We start from the raw sequence: 20,521 nt of genomic DNA on the forward strand, positions 1-20,521 counted from the left end.
AACATGGAATCTTAACTAATAAACTAGCAAGGCCAAAATGAACAATGAACAAGACAGGAAACCACAAATGTTGGCGAGGACATGGAGAAAGGGGAACACTCCTACACTGTTGGTGGGGATGCAAACTGGTGCAGCCACTCTGGAAAATGTTATGGAGGTTCCTCAAGATATTATAGAGCTACCCTATGACCCAGCAATTTCACTACTGGTTATTTACCCCAAAGACAAAAATATAGTGATCTGAAGGGTCACACGCACCCCAATGTTCATAGCAACAATGTCCACAACAGCCAAACTGTGGAAGGAGCTGAGATGCCCTTCAATAGATGAATGGATAAAGAAGATGTGGTTCATAGATAAAATGGAATATTACTCAACCATCAGAGAGGGTGATTACTACCATTTGCATTGACATCAATGGAACTGGAGGGGATCATTCTAAGTGAAATAAGTCAAGCAGAGAAAGACAATTATCATATGGTTTCACTCATGTGGAACATAAGGAATAACACAGGGGACCATAGGGGATGGGAGGGAAAACTGAAGGGGGAGAAATCAGAGAGGGAGACAAACCATGAGAGACTATGGATTCCGGAAACCAAACTGAGGGTTACAGTGGGGAGGGGAGTGGGGGAGGGGGAAACCAGGTGATGGGTATTAAGGAGGGCACCTATTGCATGGAGCACAGGGTGTTATCCATAACTAATGAGTCGTTGAACACTACACCAAAAACTAATGATGTACTATATGTTGGCTAATTGAACATAATAAAACAAAAAGAAATAAAATAAAACAAAATAGCAAAGCATGTAGAAAGGAACTAATGCAACAAATAACAAGTAGAATCAACAGAACTAATATGTAGAAAGGCTCTACATACATGAGAAGTGACAGAGAGAGGAGATCCAAGTTGTTTTTCAAAATCTGACTTAAGCAATTAGGAAGGTGAATAAATAAAGGAATGTGGTGCGAATGATGACTATTATAATTTTAGAGATTAGATTGAATACCTCTTGGACAATCAAGTGGTCAAAAACAGGATGAAATAATCCTACATTTAAAAAAAACCGAATCCATTCAAAGCATAAAGCCTTTCAGTGGATTGTTTATTAACTTTGGTTGTATTCCTTCGATTTTCATTATATTTCTTCAATTTTCTGTCAGATTCCATAATTTATTTCGACTTAAAGGATTTGAAACCATCACTAAAGTGAATAAATGCTATGGTATTCCTTGTTCTGGGAAAACAACTAAAGATACAATGCACTACATTACTTTATCAGTTACTTACATGTGCATTCAATCACAGAAAAATTATATGGTCAATAGTTATTTAAAGGACATTCAGGGCAGCTGAATTTTAATATCCTAAAATAATTACAAAGGCATACCCATTAAATTCAAGCTATGAGGGGCATAAAATTCTATCCATTTTTGCTAGTGGTTTGCTAGTAGCTATTATACCATTATTACTGTTTTTCTCACATCTATCACAGCATTATGTATGAGCTGTGGACAACTGGAAATGACTACTTCTGATCTCAGTAAATGAGCACTAGCCATGCCAACCCTTGAAAGCAGGTCTTTAAGTCTGCATATTAAAGTGATAAGGAGAAAGCAGCAAGTGTAACTCCCTTTTGAGGATTCATATATATCTCCTTATATACAGATAGATACATTTCTCTGATTATTCCTAACTCTCCATCTACCCTAAAGAAGCAGATTAAAAATGAAATCATTAATTTTATTTTCTTCCCCACTTATACTCTATCTAATTGGATGCATGTCACTTTATCATTGATTTTTTTCAACATTAGTGAGGGGAAATGTCAACCCACTTTTTTCCCCCCAGTGAGATTTAAACAATGCCATATTTTGGGCTCTTAAAACCAAGCATCTGTTCTCTAAAACACTAAACTTCTTGAGTTGGCCCTCATGACTTAAAATGTGAACAACATTAAAAATCCATCTTCTTAATCAGGATGAAGCTGAGGTATTTTGGTTTCTAATAAAATTTTAGCTAATATTTGTGTGTTACATTTAATTAAATATTTTTTAAAACCTCATAGAAATAATTTAAAATGATATAAAGCAACAACATTAAAGGGAAGACATTTGAAATGTGTTTTGGGGATGAGGGGCACTGGCATCCTTACTCTTGAATCGTCCATTCTGAGGGAAAATATGAGAATTTGTACTTTCCCCAAGATTGGATCAAAAGAATAGATGCAGGCTTATTAACCACTTATCTGAAATTTCCAAATAAAAAATATGCCACAGATAGTAAAATCAGATGTCGATTCTGCCTCAAAAGGATTGGGAGTGCATGTTTCAAGGAAAAATATTAATAGTTTTTTGGAGAGCTGTGCATGTGTCATAGGTCAACTAGGATAGGCACTGAATAGGGTACGGGAAGATAAAAAGTAAGCAGGGAAAAGAAAATATATTCTCACTTGCTCAAATGAAATTATAACTCAATGAGAATCTCTGGTTACCAGATTAAAGCCTGAGCCTTGATTCCAAATTGTATTTGGTCTAACACCATGATGAGTAGGGAGATTGGAGCAGGTCCAAGAAATGAGATAACTTCCTGTGGAAGGAGTTACGCCATATTTTGTTTCAATGGAGTATCCTGAAGAAGGGACCATGGATAAACCGAAGGTCAGAGAGCCACATAATAAGTAGAGGGGCAACCACTGAGTACTTTCTCCTGGATGCCTTGGTTTTAAGCATATTGTTTTGTGAGAGGCAAAGAATACTGCATTCTGGATAGAATTTGAACTCTTTTCCTTGTCAAATTCTGATTCTTTTCAGAAGTTGATCTAATCATTCAGTTAAGAGATTTGCATGATCCCGAAGTTTGGGGAATTTGTTCTATAAAAAATAAGGAGTGTTGCCAAAGAGGCAAGAAGGTTGGTTGTTGATCACACATTGTCTAGCTCGGGCAGGGAAGGGAGGTGAAGCACCAGGTGGGGCACGTCTGAATCCAAGGGAGAGGCTGGAGAGAACTCAGAGCAACTTTCAGTGGAGAATGCCTTGACTGTATGAGAAGAGGACAGACCAGCAAAAGGCAGACAGATACTAACTGTCCACACAAATACTGACCCATTGAGGGAAACGGGGCTCTCTGTGATGTTCAGTTTCAGAAAATAAGAAGTATCTACAAACTGATGAACATACTCACTGTGCAGAGATCTCTCCACAACAAACATGCAGATCGTGAAAACTGAATCTAAGTCATAAAAAGAGTGTAGGCATATAGAGAGATTTTATGAAAATCAATAAATGAGGCAGCCAGAACTGTTCATGAGTCCATGGATCCCCTCATGTCCCAAGATGCCCACACACCAGCCATGCATCTTTCTCCTCCTCCGAACCATCCTCAGCTTCACAAATACCATCTATACTTTCAGTTTCCTTCTGTCCACAGCCAAATGACTGAGCTGAACTCAGAGGGCTCCTCATGCCCATATACCTGTATCATACACGTGCATTATTCTTATCAAGGACAACAGCAATACCACATTGGGAATGGAAATTTTTATAAGCGAAATTATGAGATCTTGACTACTGTTTTATATCCTTAAGAATGTGCTTTTTTTTTAGGGGCGTAGGGGCAGAAGGAGAAGGAAAGAGAGAATCTCAAACTGGTTCCACGCCCAGCGTGAAGCCTGACACAGGGCTCGATCTCATAACACCGAGACTGTGACCTGAGCTGAAATCAAGAGTTGGATGCTTAACTGACTGAGCCACCCGGGAGCTCCTCCTTAGAAATGTTCTGTGCCACGAGTTGAAGAAGGTCATAGATTGTGCCACGAGTTGAAGAAGGTCTGACTCCCAAGCTCACACTTCAACCACACTGCCATAGATAATCTTCCATCTCCACACACCACCAATGGGTATCATCTGTTAATCCTCCCGTGTTCCCCTCTGCTTGGACTGCACGCACGAGGCATAATGTATCAGGTTTGAATCTAATGCAGCTTGTCACTCGTTTTCCAAGTAACTCAAAACTATCTCATCCTAAAAATCTTTCTAGGACTAACTACAGCCAACACAGACTTTGACACACTTCAAAGAATGCTGTCCTTTTAACTCACTCCCTTTACACCCTACAGTATATACTGATTTATACTTGTGAGCTCTTTGTTCCTTGTACTGGTGTTTTGTATGAACTAGGCCGGTCTTGCCGGTCAGGGTCTTCACGAAGATCTGCATACCACCCCTCAGGTGCAGGACCAGGTGCAGGGTTGACTCTTTCTGGATGTTGTAATCAGAAAGAGTGCGGCCATCTTCCAGCTGCTTGCGGGCAAAGATAAGCCTCTGCTGGTCAGGGGGGATGCCCTCTTTATCTTGGATCTTGGCCTTCACATTTTTGATGGTGTCACTGGACATTCATGAGGTCAAAAAATGTACCTTATTGATATTTGCATCTCCAGAACTTAGCAAGAAGCTGGCACAATGGAGATGTTAATACATATATATTGAATAAATGGACAATAGGGATTGATCATGGCGCCATGATTCTCCAAGGTTCAATGGATCCAACTTTCTTGAGTCCTGCAGTGCTCTGTCTTAAGGCTACAAAATATAGTAGTTAAGACTGTGCCATCTTGAGCCATGCTGCCTGAAGTAGGATCATGGCCCTTAGATGTAGGAGCCCCATGATCTGACCCAAGACAGCTTCCTATCTGTAAAGCTTCAATTTCCTCATCTGGAAAATAGGAATAGTAATAGAATTTATCTTATGGGATTTTAGTGAAGCTTAAATATATTGAATAATAGAATATATACTTTGCTGAACATTCCTTTTTTCTTCTTGCTGTCCTGGAAATCTGGCTCTTCCCAGAGATTCTATTTTTCCATAGCACTGCCATCCTATTTAAAAGTGCATATACATATATACATGTGTATTATGTGTAAATAAGCAATGTGAGTAGAGTGTGTAGTATGGATAAGGCATGTGGCACTCAGAAATCACTTAGCTGCAATTATTAGAAATCTGATATGCATATAATAGATTATTAGAAATCTGATGTGCATATAATAGATGTTGCATATGCTCACTCTACCTGAATAGATGAATGAATGAAAATAAGGCATATAATGCATTACTGATATTTCTTTTAAATGCTGTGTCCTTTTCCCTGCAGGGTTATCATCAGAAATGCAACCCCTGTACTCATCAGACCAGCCATGGCCCAACGCCATGGATACAGCCCCGTGCAGTGTGGATGGCGACGCTCTTGCATGGCTGTTTTCACACTCAGTCTCAGGCTCAGACTGAAGAGTGCTCATCAGTATTCCAAGTGTTCAACAGAGACACTTAATAAACTCAGAGTAGCTGGACAGTCATCACTGAACAGTCTAATTGAGTGGCCCTGAGGGGCAGTAGAAGGTCTTACACAAGCAGGAAAGATTAGTGGCATGAGCTGGGCTACTGATCCAGGAATCAACACCACCGTGTGATCTGCCAACGTTGGGAACCAATGTCCAGAAGAGCAGCTGAGAATCAGAGAAAAGAAAGGTGGGAAGCACAGAAGAAGGAAGGATGGGTTCAGCTTGAGTTTTTCACAGACTTTGCTCAGTGACACACTATGATGGGGAAAATGTCAGCTGAATCTCTCAAAAATGACATATATATTCATATAGTTTACCTAAACTGTTTTCCCAACAGGATGCAGAAAACAAAAACAAATAGAAAAGAACCTAGCTATGTGCGACCTCTCCCTACCACGGGTATTTATTGATTGTTTTTGTCCCTGTGTCAATGTTGAGCAATGCCGTATAAATCAAACCCTGAGTATGTTTCTGCATTGTTGTGTGAATTCTAGTTGCTATTCTAGAACCTCACCAACTTGCCCTACATCGTTAAAAGAAACATTTCATCTCTCTAATATTTTTTTTTAATTTCAATGCTTATTTATTTCAATAACCTCTAATTGGGTCATTCTGTCAAGGGCTGAGGAAAGTAAATGAGACAGTCTCTGCCTTCTGCAATTTATAATCATAACATAAAACAAACATTGTATGATGTGTTGGAATATAAAGGGGAAGAGAGGTATTATTTTTTTCAGCTTGATTGAGGTATAATTGACAAAAATTGTACCTACATGAGGTGCACAATGCGGTGTCTGGAAACTTGCACATTGCAAAATGACTACCATAATCAACTCAATTAACACAGCCAGCATCCACATAGTTATCTTATTTATGTATTTATGTATTTACGTGGCTGTGTATTTATGGATTGATGCCTGAATTTCTTTATTTTGCTGTGGTGAGACCGCTCAGTGTCTACTCTCTCAGTGAATTTCAAGCACACATTGCAGTGTTAGCAATGATCATCACCATCTACTGTATGCAGATCCCCAGAACTTATTCCTCCGTACCTTCAAGTTTATACCTGTTGACCAACTCTTCCATGTTGAATTTTAATTGAGTGCTATTAGTAACAACATCAAAGAATAATGAATAAGTTAGGATCAAGGAATAAGCAGAATTTGAGTAAAATCTGGAGGGGAAGATTAGATTCTGATGTCATAATAAAATAGCCCAGTGGACGGTGACTGCACGCAGAGCTGAGGTAAAGGTCTGGTTTGGGCTCTGTCACCTCCTAGTTATACCACATTGGGACAGCAAGTTCACCTGTCCGTGTCACTACAGCCTCCTGACCTGGCAGGGGCGGGATAGCAGAGAAATGCTACATGGTTGTTAGTATCAAATCCGTCATGGAATTCTCATGAAAATTAAACTAAAAACACAATGTACATGGAGGCTCGGTTAGTAAATGCTAAATAAACATTAGTGGTTATTGTTAAGAGATGTTTACACATAAAATACATATTGATATGATTCCTGATTTCAAAGAACTTGTTGAATATTCAGGAGTGATGTGTACACAAATATGTAGCAACACTTCTGAATAGTGTCTGAGAAGGCATGGAATACAATCAATTGCAAAATCTGAGCACTACAAACAACTGAGATATAGTTTCCAGGGATATCTCTCCCTTCCTCTGTCTCTGGTTCTGTCTCTTTCCATCTGTCTGTCTATCTGTCTTTGTCTCTCTCTCTCTCTCTTACACACACACACACACCAAAAACAGAAACCGTGGATGTGGTCAGCTAGAGTTCCATGAAGAGGATGATTTCATAGATAAGCCCAGGATAGATAATGATCACAAGCAAGCACATGTTGTTTTGTTACCTTCAGATACATTATCACCTAACATTTCCCGAATGAGGTCGTGAAACAGCACTCACAATCCTCGGTGTTGTGCAGAGATAACCTGTATACACCTGAAAACCAGAACACCAACTCAGTGTTCTACACCGTTTTCTGAAATTACCTATGGTCCTTAAGTTTCTTAACTTGGAAACTCAAAAATCTATCCTGCAAACAGTTTCTTACTATGTCTACCCCAAATTCTTCAGCAAATTTTCCATTGGTATTCTCCCAAAACACAGACACTGCGCATAATTTTATTAGTATATAGATCACATTGTACATTGACTATCTCTGTCATTATTATACTTGGATGAAGAGACTGCCTTGATTTTTAAAAGATTTTATTTATTTATTTGAGAGGGGGGAGGGACAGAGGGAAGGACAGAGAGAGGAAGAGAAGCAGACTCTCCGCCGAGCAGGGAGCCTAACGCGGAGCTCGATCCCAGGACCCTGAGATCATGACTTGAGCCGAAGGCAGACGCTTAACGACTGAGCCACCCAGGCGCCCTGAGACTGCCTCATTGTTGATGCCCACCGTCTTTTCTAGCGTTGATATGCAATAAAATGTTCACTAAATAAGTGAATCCAAATATGTGGACCACAGCCAACGTGACCGTATGTACAGAGGGTGTGAAGGGAGAGGGACACTCTGTGCAAGGGAAGTGGCGTAGAAAATGACCACACTGTCAAAAAATATCAAAATCAATTTATTAAACGATATAGCTCCTTATGGAAATACAAACAAGAGTGGGACACTTTCAAAATCACAAAAAAGGAAGAGGTAGAATATTTACCAGGAAGATGGAGGAGGCTGATATGTACATAATCAGAAAAAGTCAGTACAAAGAACCTCCGAGAAAACAAAGTTGGAAGGAGGGATGGTCAATAGGGCTGCTTGCTGAAATGCTAGAAAATTATAGGATTTGTCCAAGAAAGGGGTCATTGGAGGCTTTAGAGTTGTGAGAAAAAGCAAATTGCAGAGCTTAAGGGAATTGGTGGAGAAGTGCTGGTAACAGGTACCGAGATTCGACAGGAAAAGACCCAGCGAAGAAGAGCCGCTCTGTCATGAGCTGTAGGCATCACTGCTGACTCGGAGCTGCGCAGGGTCACGATGACATTTTTGCTCTATCTCAGTGTCTATTAAGGATACTTAAAATGAGTTCTGCCTTTCATGCATTTCATGGAATTAGGATAGGAGTATTTTATTTTTCAATGGGTTCCAGTTTTTCAGGTCGTTAGAGCCCCAAAGGGAAGCATCCACCTTACCACTTACCATTAGTTTTGTCTGCAGTGCTTGGACACTGAATTAGACCTTTCCTTTCTTTTCCCTATCTTCACAGGACAAATGGGGGCATCTGAAGTATCAGTACTTAGCTATTCCAAGCTATCTTGGAAATAACATGTGTGTTAGAGACAGAAAGAGAGGGAGAAAGCAAAGACACACAGATGAGCAGACAGAGAAACTTCTAAATACAATAACTGGTCTTCTGTTTATCAGTGCCCCACCGCCCCCACCCCGGCTCTTTAGCTCTCTGGTCTTCCAGAGTATACAGATGGACTTTAAGTGAGCTGATTATAAGAGTATACAAAAGCCACAGAAGTAATCCTTCTAGGCACAAAGTTAGAGCTTAGAGGTTTTTTTTTTTCCTTTATTTTTTATTGTTATGTTAATCACCATACATTACATCATTAGTTCTTGATGCAGTGTTCCATGATTCATTGTTTGTGCATAACACCCAGTGCTCCACGCAGAACGTGCCCTCTTTAACACCCATCACCAGGCTAACCCATCCCCCCACCCCCCTCCCCTCTAGAACCCTCAGTTTGTTTCTCAGAGTCCATCGTCTCTCATGGTTCGTGTCCCCCTCCGACTTACTCCCCTTCATTCTTCCCCTCCTGCTATCTTCTTCTTCTTTTTTTTTTTTTTTCTTAACATATATTGCATTATTTGTTTCAGAAGTACAGATCTGTGATTCAACAGAGCTTAGAGTTTTTATCTGAATTTGCTTACTGGACAACTCCTGCTGAAACAAACTACGTAAAAGGTGTATATTTTCAAACCCTTACTCTAAAACAAAGTCCTCGGGGTGGTGGGGGGAGTGTTTAACATGAGCCACGTGATTACTCACTGCCATAAAAGAGGAGACAAGAAATGCAGGTGTGGGTATAACCTAAAGAGCGGACACAGCTAAACTTTTGTCTCAGAAAGATAATAGACTCTGTCAGATGGAATAAATTACAGGGGCAAACAAAAAAGATGTTTATAACATATTAAGCTAAAAACTTGCATAACAGGGGCGCCTGGGTGGCTCAGTCAGTTAAGCATCTGCCTTCGGCTCAGGTCATGATCCCAGGGTCCTGGGATCGAGTCCCACATCGGGCTCCTGGATCAGCGGGAAGCCTGCTTCTGCCTCTCTCCCTGCTCCTGCTCTCTCTCTCTTTCTATCTCTGTGTCTCAAATGAATACATAAAATCTTAAAAAAAAGCCTTGCATAACAATACATGCTAGGGTTTTATTTTTGTCTAAAATGTGTATTATTTATGTATACAGGTAGATATGTGTGTGTGCACACATATTTGCTCACTTTCTAAGAACGGTGCCTTGAGAAATCAAATTTAAATGAGGGATGAAGAGGCTTCACAGACAGCATAGGTCATGGAAAATTACTTACAATCTTCAATAACCATCTTTAGTTTAATTTGATTATAACTGAAAGAGACTCAAGAGAAACTTGCATGACACTATGTCCAGAGAAAGATAACGTTGTCAGGAAGAAGATCACATGCATTACACTTAGAAACAGCATATGCAGAGGATACGGGATTTTTGAGCAATGTCCTGCATGATCCTGGGGAGACAGTGAGGGTCCCATGCAGCCCGTGAGGAAGGGAAGGTGCTACAACAGTGCCCTCAGGACAGTCTGGAAAAGCCTGGGACTAGGAGCCATTGAGACCATCCCACTGTTCTTGCACAGCTCTTCGTTTACTGAACCAACTCTCCTCTCTGTAAGGCATCTCAAGTGGGGACCCGCCTGGCTTGGAAACCCAAGTGTTTCAGCTTATTTGATAGTTATAAGCTCCTTATAATTCTATTATCAGCATTGCAATTGATAGGCCATTACCTTCTAAGGTTAATTAGCATCAGCCAATGTCACTGATGAAAATGAAGTTTCTAGGCTTGGCCTCAGACCTTAGACTGTCACACTCTTAACTGACTGGCATGTGTCTCCCTTCATTGACCTTCCATAGATTACAGAACAGCAAGCATGAAAATGAACCTGGAAACACTCCTCAAACATCCCCCCCCACCGTTTCATGTGAGCCAGGAAGCTCACTGAGGAGAGAATACAGTCATTAATACTTCCCAGAATGAAGGGTAATTTAACAACGTCTTCAAGGTGTTTGGTAAATTCAGACACACACACACACACACACACACACACACACACACACACACACACAGAACATGTATACATGCACAGGGACACAAAGTACTCCTCTATAAATAAATATGTAGGTTTATTAAAAAAGAAGTATGATGATTTATAAGTGATGAGAAGTAATAATAGCAACAAAGATCAACAGTTACTTGAACATTAGCCATATACCAGATGCTATGCGAAACTTCCAATGTGAGTTCCAAGACTGAATGTTATTTATAAGAGAACAGGCTCAGGCCTGTTCAGGGGCTTATGTAGCTCATGTAGCAGCTGTCTTACATTGCAGATGTGTGTTAATTTATTTAACAGCTCAAGGGCAAGGCAGAAGATGTTTGGCTTCCAGCTAAATGCCTGAGCAGCCAGGAAAAACCATTTCTTTAATAAACGCAAGCTGGCTTTCATAGTGTGCTCACACTTGGGGAATCTTTCTCTCTCTGACAGACAGACAGGCAGACACAACCCCCCAATAGTACACATACCTTCTAAAACTCCTCTAACTCTAAACTTAGTCATAATGTTATAGATTACAGTTTGTTTTTTAAACAGATTTTCCCTGTCTGATTATGGCAGTAATACCGATTTAATATGGACAATTTGAAAAGGCAGAGGAAATCATATTATATAAAATAAAACCTACCCATTACCCATATATAATTGTCGCATTCTTGCTCTGTCTCTGTCTCTCTCCCTTTGAGGATTCATTCATGAACTCAAAACCAACACAAAATCAACAAACAAACCCTGTGCACAGCTTTGCTTATTTACCTCCCTGTGAATAGCATGTTAGAACAAGAGACATCTTTTATAGATCTTTTTCCCCCACACCACACACAATTTAGCAGATGGCCCAGCTTCCTCTGCTGCTCAATGGTGCCTCCCTCCACCCGCCCTGCCCCCAGACTCCCCACAATCAATGTGGGATCAGAGCACATGTTTCCATTCAAATAAACTTGTCAGGACTCATAATGCATGAAACCACAAGCGAGAATATCAATTCCAATGCTATCAATGGGTAGAAAGAGACCATTAACCGAAGAGGCATTATGTTCTTTTATTTTCTATCAGTTAGCTAAATTCTCACTTTGAAAGTTTAATATAATACAATCAATCTCACTTACACTATTAATGCTTGCTTAGATGTAGTCAACAAATGAATGAAGTGTCCACTATGGAACAGGCCATCTGCAAATTTTATTACTGAATCTAGAAACTTCCCCCAGCCATTTGAGTGAAAAATATGAAAAGACTCAAAACTTAGCCGAAGTTTTCAAGTGAAAAAATCTGTTATATTTTAAATAATAATTATATATTTTCCTTTAGAAGCAGTTCTACACATTTGGCTAATACTAGAATATTTTATTTCAGGATAACGCCCATATGCCTGAACGGAAAAAAAGCAGAGGAAAAGCAGAGGAAACTGCTCTCAAGTTCATGACATCACCACTGTCTTCCTTCCATCTAACCTTATATACCTGCATCCCCAAGCATTTGGGTTAAAAACACATTGCTTCGAGAAATTCTTACTGCATATTCCAGTTTAGTGCTATTTTGTGTGTTAGTGGCACATTTCCGAGTTCTGATTTACTCCATAGTGTGGGCTTCCAATTTTATATAGATTTAAAAAAAATAGCAACCGTAAGAATGATTTTCAGCCACACATCACTGTACAACTGGATGACAGTGATACCACAGCGTCCCTGGTTGCGGGAGGTCAGAGAGAAGTGAAGACCTGGGTGGGGGGTACACAAGGAAAAGACTAAGACATCAGCATGGAGGTAGACGGGAGGGACCAAGGATGGAAGACATGCTAGGAAGCACATAAAGGGAAGAGACATCTACAAAACACGATACAGAATTCATGCTTCCCTAACAGCTCCAATCCCTTCCATCTTCCTGAGAACTGAGTGGGTCCCCTGGAGGAGGAGGCTGAGCAGGTGTCTCAGGAGGGCCACAGGGGGCCATCCCCAGTGCAGCCCTGCAGGGGCGGGCCTCCTGCAGGCAAGCTTGGGGCAGGTGTGAGGCTGCACCCTGCTTCAGAAAGGAGACTACGTGGTGGCCAGCAGTTGCCTGATCTTATTTTGGCGGCTATGTGAGCACATTTAGAAAGAGTAAGAGGGGCGCCTGGGTGGCTCAGTTGGTTAAGCGACTGCCTTCGGCTCAGGTCATGATCCTGGCGTCCCGGGATCGAGTCCCGCATCAGGCTCCCTGCTCGGCAGGGAGTCTGCTTCTCCCTCTGACCCTCTTCCCTCTCGTGCTCTCTATCTCTCATTCTCTCTCTCTCAAACAAATAAAATCTTAAAAAAAAAATAAAAATAGAAAGAGTAAGAGCTATAATGAGTTTATTAAGGGAAGCAATCTATAGCATTCCAGGTTAAACGAGGTGTCATTTCCTCTGATAACCTAAATTATATTGCTGAAAAGTACAGGGCATGTGCCCGTCTAATGTGAGAAAAGTGAATCCTTCCTCACTCAGTGTGAATACTAAATATGAATAAAAATAGAATGCCTTATGACATAAAGAACTATCAATACAGATTTGTCATCTATTCCTGGGGCAAATTTAAAATACACCCTTTTGATAGAAAGTCATGTTCTTCTAAGTTTCATTGATTTTTATTTTTGCTTCAAAGTCACAGTTACCTTATTTATTTATTATGACACTTAATTTTTTTTTTAGAATGGAGATTTGCAATGCCAGAAATGGCAACGATATGAACACTGAGTTCAGAAATGCTTAAAGCACTGTGCTAATTAGCAACACTTCTCAAGGAATTAGGTAGGCTATTGACTTTATGAAAATAGTTGCTATTGCAAATTATTCTGCAACTCTCCAAAGAGTCATATTTTTCTAACTATGAAGGACTAAGAATGTCTTAATATGGCTGCAATTTGAATATTGTTTGGGATAAAGACAAATCTATTCATCTATCTTCAGATCATTCAATTTAGTTAAGCAAAGCATAAAAAATAATATTAATCCCATTCTTTGCGGCCACTAAGTGCAACCAGGTAACAGGGCAATGGGGGGGAAGAGGGTCAGCTTGCTTGTAGCTGGGGACCCCCAATGCTGAACAAATGTAGCGTAAAAGCAATGAAAAGCAAAAATAAAACAAAACTCAGTTTTCTAGAATGGACACATTTGTCCATTTTTTCCTTCTATTAAACCTAAAGTGTGTGTGTGTATATATATATAACTCTTATTACATGGTATTTAAAACAGATCCCTCTAATATTCAAATATCTAGGACACACACATTCAGGACCCTGCAGATAGAAGTGTTAAATGGTCCATTAGGAGCTTGATAACTAACATTTCTTTCTAAAGTGCCTGATTTACTATTAGGAAATAACTTACAAACTCTAATGTCAAGTCTTTTACCATTTTTTTTTCTTTCCAAATAAAATGGTGCTGGATGAAATAACATAATACCCATTTAAAGTGCTAACAGTAAAATCACCTAAAGCATCTACTTTTGACCACTTCAGAGATCTTTTCTCATAGGACATTTTGGTATATTTTGTATTCTCAAACTTTATCTGAACCCTTGCTTGTGTCTATTCAAGAGTTAGAAAATAGAACTGAATGTTGTTGTTGTTGTTTTCCATAGCAATCACACATTTACTTAGTGATAATGAGTAAGTATTCAAAGGGAGGACTTGCTCTGGATTTTCTACTGAACCACAATCCTTATTAAGAAACGAGATGCACCCAGATGCCACTTTTGTAGGATTATTGTAACTAAGGTAAGTTATTGCACACAGCTACTAACCTTTGAAAATGAACTACAAATTAGCATTATTCATTTCAGTGTTGTGTTTCATTTTGCGTTTAATAACAGAAACCCCAGCTAACTCTCCAAGTCAGACTAGAAGCAGACTTACCATCATCATACTGGCTGAAGCAGATTGTGAAGAGGGCTGGGAGGATAATCCCTGAAGCTAACCATTTCCAGAGATAAAACTGTTGTAGCATCTTCTGTCAAATTCCACTCAAGGCTGATCTGAAATAACAAGAGGGAGAAGGAAACGAGGGACAAGTTCATTAATCTGTGATAGGTAAACACAGCTGTCACAGCACAGAAAACCCTTACTGACTTCTTAGACAATGACCTGCGCCACACTCTCCATTAACAAAGTAACACACCTGTTTAACACCCTGCAACTCTTCACCCACAGGAATTTGCAGACAAGTAATCTCTAAGGAAAGAAATATTTTCTGGGCCTCACTCTGTAAGCAAGTAAGTTGAGAAGTTAACATACAGATGGCACCCTAACCGCACCTTTTTAAACACTGAGACCCCATGAGTGTACTAAATGTTAAACAGTTTAAGTTACTAAATTCATGGTGCCCACAGCATAGTTCAATGATACAGTGTACATTATTTTATTTTTAAAAGTTTATTTATTTAGAAATAGTGCTCCAGTCGTGAGAGGGGCGGAGGGACAGACTCTCAAGCAGACTCCCTTCTGAGTGTGGAGCTGGACATGGGGCTAAAACACATGACCCTGAGATCATGACCTGCCCGAAACCACCAGTCACTGGCTTAACTGACTGAGCTGCCTAGGCGCCCCACATGAAAGTTGTTTTATGACAATTTAAGCTGGGAAACTAGTTACTGATATCCTATATGAAGATTTCAATGGGCATTTGTTTTACACAAATAGAAAAACCCCTCATTACCATTCGAATTATTTTTTTTTAAAGATTTATTTATTTATTTGAGAGAGCAAGAATGAGAGAGAGAGAGCCCAAGAGGGGGGAGGGTCAGAGGGGGAAGCAGACTCCCCGTCGAGCAGGGAGCCGGATGCGAGACGTGATCCCGGGATTCCAGGATCATGACCCGAGCCGACGGCAGTCGCCTAACCAACTGAGCCACCCAGGCGTCCCTTGAATTGCTTTCTAGCAGAGCTATAGGAGATTGACTATGCCAAGTAAGACCAAAGATAAATCATCCATTTCTTTTTTTTTTTTACCACATCTGTCTTCCAAAGCATTGGGATGCATTTCATTTTCATCCCTTTGCTTTTCTTTGCAATCTCCTAGCAAGTAAAGAAACCGAGTGAGGTATCAGTGGCCAGTGAGCACACCAAGAGGTCTTACTGAAAGAATGATGGGCCAAGTATCCATGTAAATTGAAGAAATCGTTCCCATGGAATTGCTCAAAGTGACCCTGGTTATAGATCATGGTGGGCCAGGGACAGGAGCTCTGCTTCTCTCACTCAGGGGTTCTACGCTCAAGTGCCTACGGTGACAAGAAGACCAAAGGAAAGAGTGAATGAGCACAAAGGGGCGGTGGTAATGGTGAGGCTGTGGTGGGCACGGGGTTTGTCTGTGGGGGCAGCTGGGACTAATTTCTGTCAACGGCCGTTGGGTGGGAACGCAAACCAGTGTTGCCAGGTCTTCTGAGTTTCCAGAAGATCATAGAAATCCACATTTCCTTGTGAGATGGCCCAGCGTTTAGATGACTGTCCAACCCTTTTCATAACCAAGTACTTCTGGTGGGCCATATTGTTCTCTGAGGGTCTTGGGTTTACCATTCCTGCACAGGATTCTTTCTCCTTAGACGACTTGTGGTAAGACTCATCAGAATGTACCAAGGAAATATTTTCATTCTGCCTTTACATGCATTTTTTTCATCCATCTTTCTGTTTTATAAAGTTTATTTGTATAGTAGCAAATATAAATACACGGAAGTTATTTTAAACTTGAATTAAAAGTGCAAGCCCATTTTTTTTTTTTTTTTTTCCTCAGGATGCAGAGTCCTTAGGTCACTACACTAGACCACACACATTTAAGAATGGGAGCTATTCTTCTGTTTCCTTATCTAAAACAAACAGACAAACAAAAAAGGAACCTTCTTTTTACCTGGCCTTCACACATTTTTTTCTCCTTTACTGGCAATAGACTCAGCCTCTGCTTTTATAACTTCTAGGCATAGACAGCCCAAAGAAGAGCCCAGTATTAAATATTAAGAGAACATAAGAAATCATGCTTACAACTGACCACTGCTAGCATACGTAAGAGCAGTGGATTAGAGTTATAAATTCAAGTTATTCTTTATAAAGTTATTCAACGTACCAGTTACATGATTTTGAGCAAATTAGCATCTCTTTCTTACCTTCTTCATCATTAACATGAAGATAAAGCAGTACCTACCCCAGAAGTTTCTCTTGAGGATTAAATGAGTGAGTGGCTATAAATGCATGCTCAGTGCATCAAACAGTGAGATAAATAGGAGCATTTCTGACTCAGCATCGATGGGGTCTTCCAAATGATTAGACATATATTTTCTCAACCTGTCTTTAGGATAGCCTCTAAGGTAGGTGCTATTATCTCCGTTCTGTGGAGGAAAGGTCATGTTGGATAGCTTAAAATTATAAACTGGCGAGGGGCTGAAGATGTGGTAGAGGTGGTGAGTCTGAAACCTATGCTTATTCCATTACAGGGAAGGACTAGACAATTTCACAAGAACACATGGCTCAGAAGGTTTCAAGGGAAATGGAGGCCTCTTCCCTGGATAGAGCCTGCTAAGATCTATACAAATGATAGTGCCATTTTTTTTTTTCCCCTAAAAACCTGAGAAACAAACTGAGGGTTCTGGAGGGGAGGAGGTGGGGGGATGGGTTAGCCTGGTGATGGGTATTAAAGAGGGCACGTTCTGCGTAGAGCACTGGGTGTTATACTCAAACAATGATTCATAGAACACTACATCAAAAAATATATATATACAGAGAAAATACTTAAAAAATACTTATTAAGAAACACTTGAAGGAAAAGCAATACTATCTTCCCAAATGACAAAAGAGCAACGTTGTGTTTCTTCGTGGGTCCTGAATCAACCAACTTGACTTTCCTCTTACTGGCTTAGTTTTTAGTATTATGTTCTCACAATGTGTCATTTTCTTTTGCTTCTGAGTAAAACTATTTCGTTCCATTTAACAGCCTTCAAGATGAAAACCACCAGATGGGTCATAATTTTAAAATTACTAAAGCCACTTGCCTTATTTTATCTCCAGAAACAGAACCTCTCGGTCTGTGATCCTATATATTGTTACTAGAGAATCATACTTAGACTTTTGAAAATATCACAATAAAACTTGCATAAAAATTCATCTAGACTAGATATATTACTTACCACCTGGGGTAATAAGACTATTTGGGAGAGTATGTTGTTTTGAATAACAAGAAAGATAGGAGCTTTCCTATCAAATATTTTTTACTACTCAGTTTATATATTTATCATTTCCAAGGCAATTTTAATCATTTCAGTGGGCTCAACATTTATAGCACCTGAAAGTTATGACTCATCATGTCAGCCTGATATCCTAAAACATAATGCACATATTGGCTTAATAAGAAAATCCCGATTTCTAAATAAAGACACAATGAAAACATACCTCCTGGAAAGAGGCTAAGCTTCTACAAACAAAAGACTGAGGACCCACATGATTAATAAATTTATGGTGCCAGTCAGCTGACAGGCTCTTCTGTCATCGAGTAAGTTGGAACAGTTCAAACATTTTAATTAAAATAACATTTTCATTACTAGTTATACAATCTGTAGGATTGCAGACAAAGTTCTTATAGGAGATGAAACCCCAAATCTTGTTAAATGAGAGCAGGTAAATGAAAGGCATTTCAAACGACATCTCCAATGTGGTGTGGTACCTTTACCATAAATTCCATATCAAGCTCTGCCATGTTCTCTGGGTACAGGTCTTCCCTCCAGATCTCCTTGGTCAACAATGTTACGCTGTAACGATCTAGAACATGCCCCATTCTAAAAAGGAATGGAGCTCACCTTCAAGTAAGTTCTTTGTACTTGCCTTTCAGGAGATAATTCAATTGGCAAAGTCAACACTGTGGTATACCTAATAAACTCCTGTTTTTGCTTAGTGATTTGGAAATAGCATTCTATTGTTAAACATATTGGAGAAAAAGACAGCTTTCCCAATTATGTTATAATTTTACATGTAAGTGGTTGAGTTTCATGACATTTACAATACATTTTCCATAGGCTTAAGAGTATTTTACTACAATTATTCAAGATATAATATATCCATCCTGACTTGCACATCATTTGGATTCCCTGCCAGACAAAACTCATTTATTTCTCTGGCTCTCGATGTTCCCAGAATTTCATTTCTTCGACAAGCCATCATGGAGGGTCTATGAGGTATCACTCATTCTTTTGGGCAGCGGGAAACTATCACTGACAAAAGCCCACTGACATCTCTACTCTCGTGCACCTAACATTCTAGGAACACGAGGAGAGACAAACAATAAACACAAACACGTTCCATAACATGCGAAAAGGTAGTGACATGAAAATACCAGCTTGCATTTTTAATATGTGATATGGTCACTTGACACTTAATTCTCGTTCAGAGAATAAAGTTAGATCATAGGAAGCAGCCACAAAACCTTCTAAGAAGAGAGCTGAAGGAGAACTTTACAAGGAGAGCATACCTATGCTAAGAGCCCTAGCTGGAAACATCCTCCACTATACCTCGCGCCCTGAGTACAGACTGCTATTCATCTCTTGGAAGAAGAATAAAGGCCTTTCACCGCCATTCATGTTCAAGTGTACATCCAGGGGCTGTAAACACACAACGCTCCGTGCGTCCAGGCTGGTTCTGTGACACATGGCAAGAGCACCCAAGGCTGCTATATATACATGCAAAATAAGTCAGAGAAAGATAAATACCATATGATTTCACTCACCTGTAGAATTTAAGAAACAAAACAAAGGGAGAAAAAGAGAGAGAGAGAGTGGCAAACCGCAAACCAAAAAAAAACAGCTATTTTCCCTTCGACAATGGGGATGCATTTGACAATGTCAACTATATACATATATATATATATATAAAATTTTTTTTGTAAGCCTCTGTCCCTGACTGCTATCTGAAAAAAACAGTAGTCTCCTTGATATATCAAAGTTTGGAGCACACTGCTAATATCACAATGAGAACTCCCATACTGACACCATGTGAGGCCGTAAGCTGGGATGTCTCACAGGGAAGTGGGCGCTGTCCCCATGCCCCATGCGCCTGCCCCCAGCACTCTGCTCAGTCAGACTCTGCGACTTCTACCTCTCACAACATCTAGACAGCGCTGTAAAAATAAAACTTGTCACTGGTCCATGTTCCTTGCAAGAAAAGTATGCTATCCACTTGCAGGAATAAAGCAAACTCCCTTTCAAAGCCGCCTCAGCTATCAAACTGAAAACACGAGGTTTTCTAAAGTCACTACTTTTCATCACCAAATATGAGTTTCCTTAGGTAACTGGCTGGAAACCTTTCTTCTCCCTCACCATGGTGGGAAACACCAAAATGTTTTCATCACTACAGAGAACAGTTATTGCTCCTAAGGATGACCTGATGAATCATCCTTTATTTCTTCTTTTCTTTATTATATAAACTTCAAAAAAAATAAAATTTCAAAGATTCTTTCAGAGATTTTCCTTCTTTATAGATCACTTTGTATGTATTATCTTATTATAATTTATATGTACATTTATTTTAAATATGTATATTTATGTTTATAGATACCCTTATACTACATATTTCCATATAATAGACATTGTATTTATAAAATAATTTATAATTATATAATACAGAAAATATACATGTATACTATAAAATGTATTATATTTATGTATATATGAGATACATAAAGGAATATATTTATATAACTGTCTATTATATTTTTAAACATAAAATCTATAGAAAGAAATACATTTATATTTTATTTAAATTTATACCATATATAGTTAACTACCTAGATAAATATTGTTGTTATCTTTCATTTACACTTTTTTTAGTCATGAGCTAAATTCTGTTTCAAGAA

General features: G+C 39.4%; 1 protein-coding gene across 17 annotated transcripts in view; it reads right to left on the bottom strand.

The window, feature by feature from the left end:
- PCDH15 (protocadherin related 15) overlaps positions 1 to 14,653 on the bottom strand; it is a 781,344-nt gene extending 766,691 nt beyond the window's left edge. For all 17 annotated transcript variants that reach the window (XM_088020022.1, XM_088020021.1, XM_088020020.1 and 14 more), the window contains exon 1: positions 14,554 to 14,653. In XM_088020022.1, coding sequence (XP_087876148.1) covers positions 14,554 to 14,644 — 91 coding nt within the window. In that variant the 5' untranslated portion in view covers positions 14,645 to 14,653. The remainder of the gene's footprint in view (positions 1 to 14,553) is intronic.
- Positions 14,654 to 20,521: the final 5,868 nt, after the last annotated feature.

This window comes from Eumetopias jubatus, unplaced genomic scaffold (assembly GCF_037043125.1).
Source record: "Eumetopias jubatus isolate StellerSeaLion01/CBP00866 unplaced genomic scaffold, mEumJub1_p1.0 scaffold_17, whole genome shotgun sequence".
Lineage (NCBI taxonomy): Eukaryota > Metazoa > Chordata > Mammalia > Carnivora > Otariidae > Eumetopias > Eumetopias jubatus.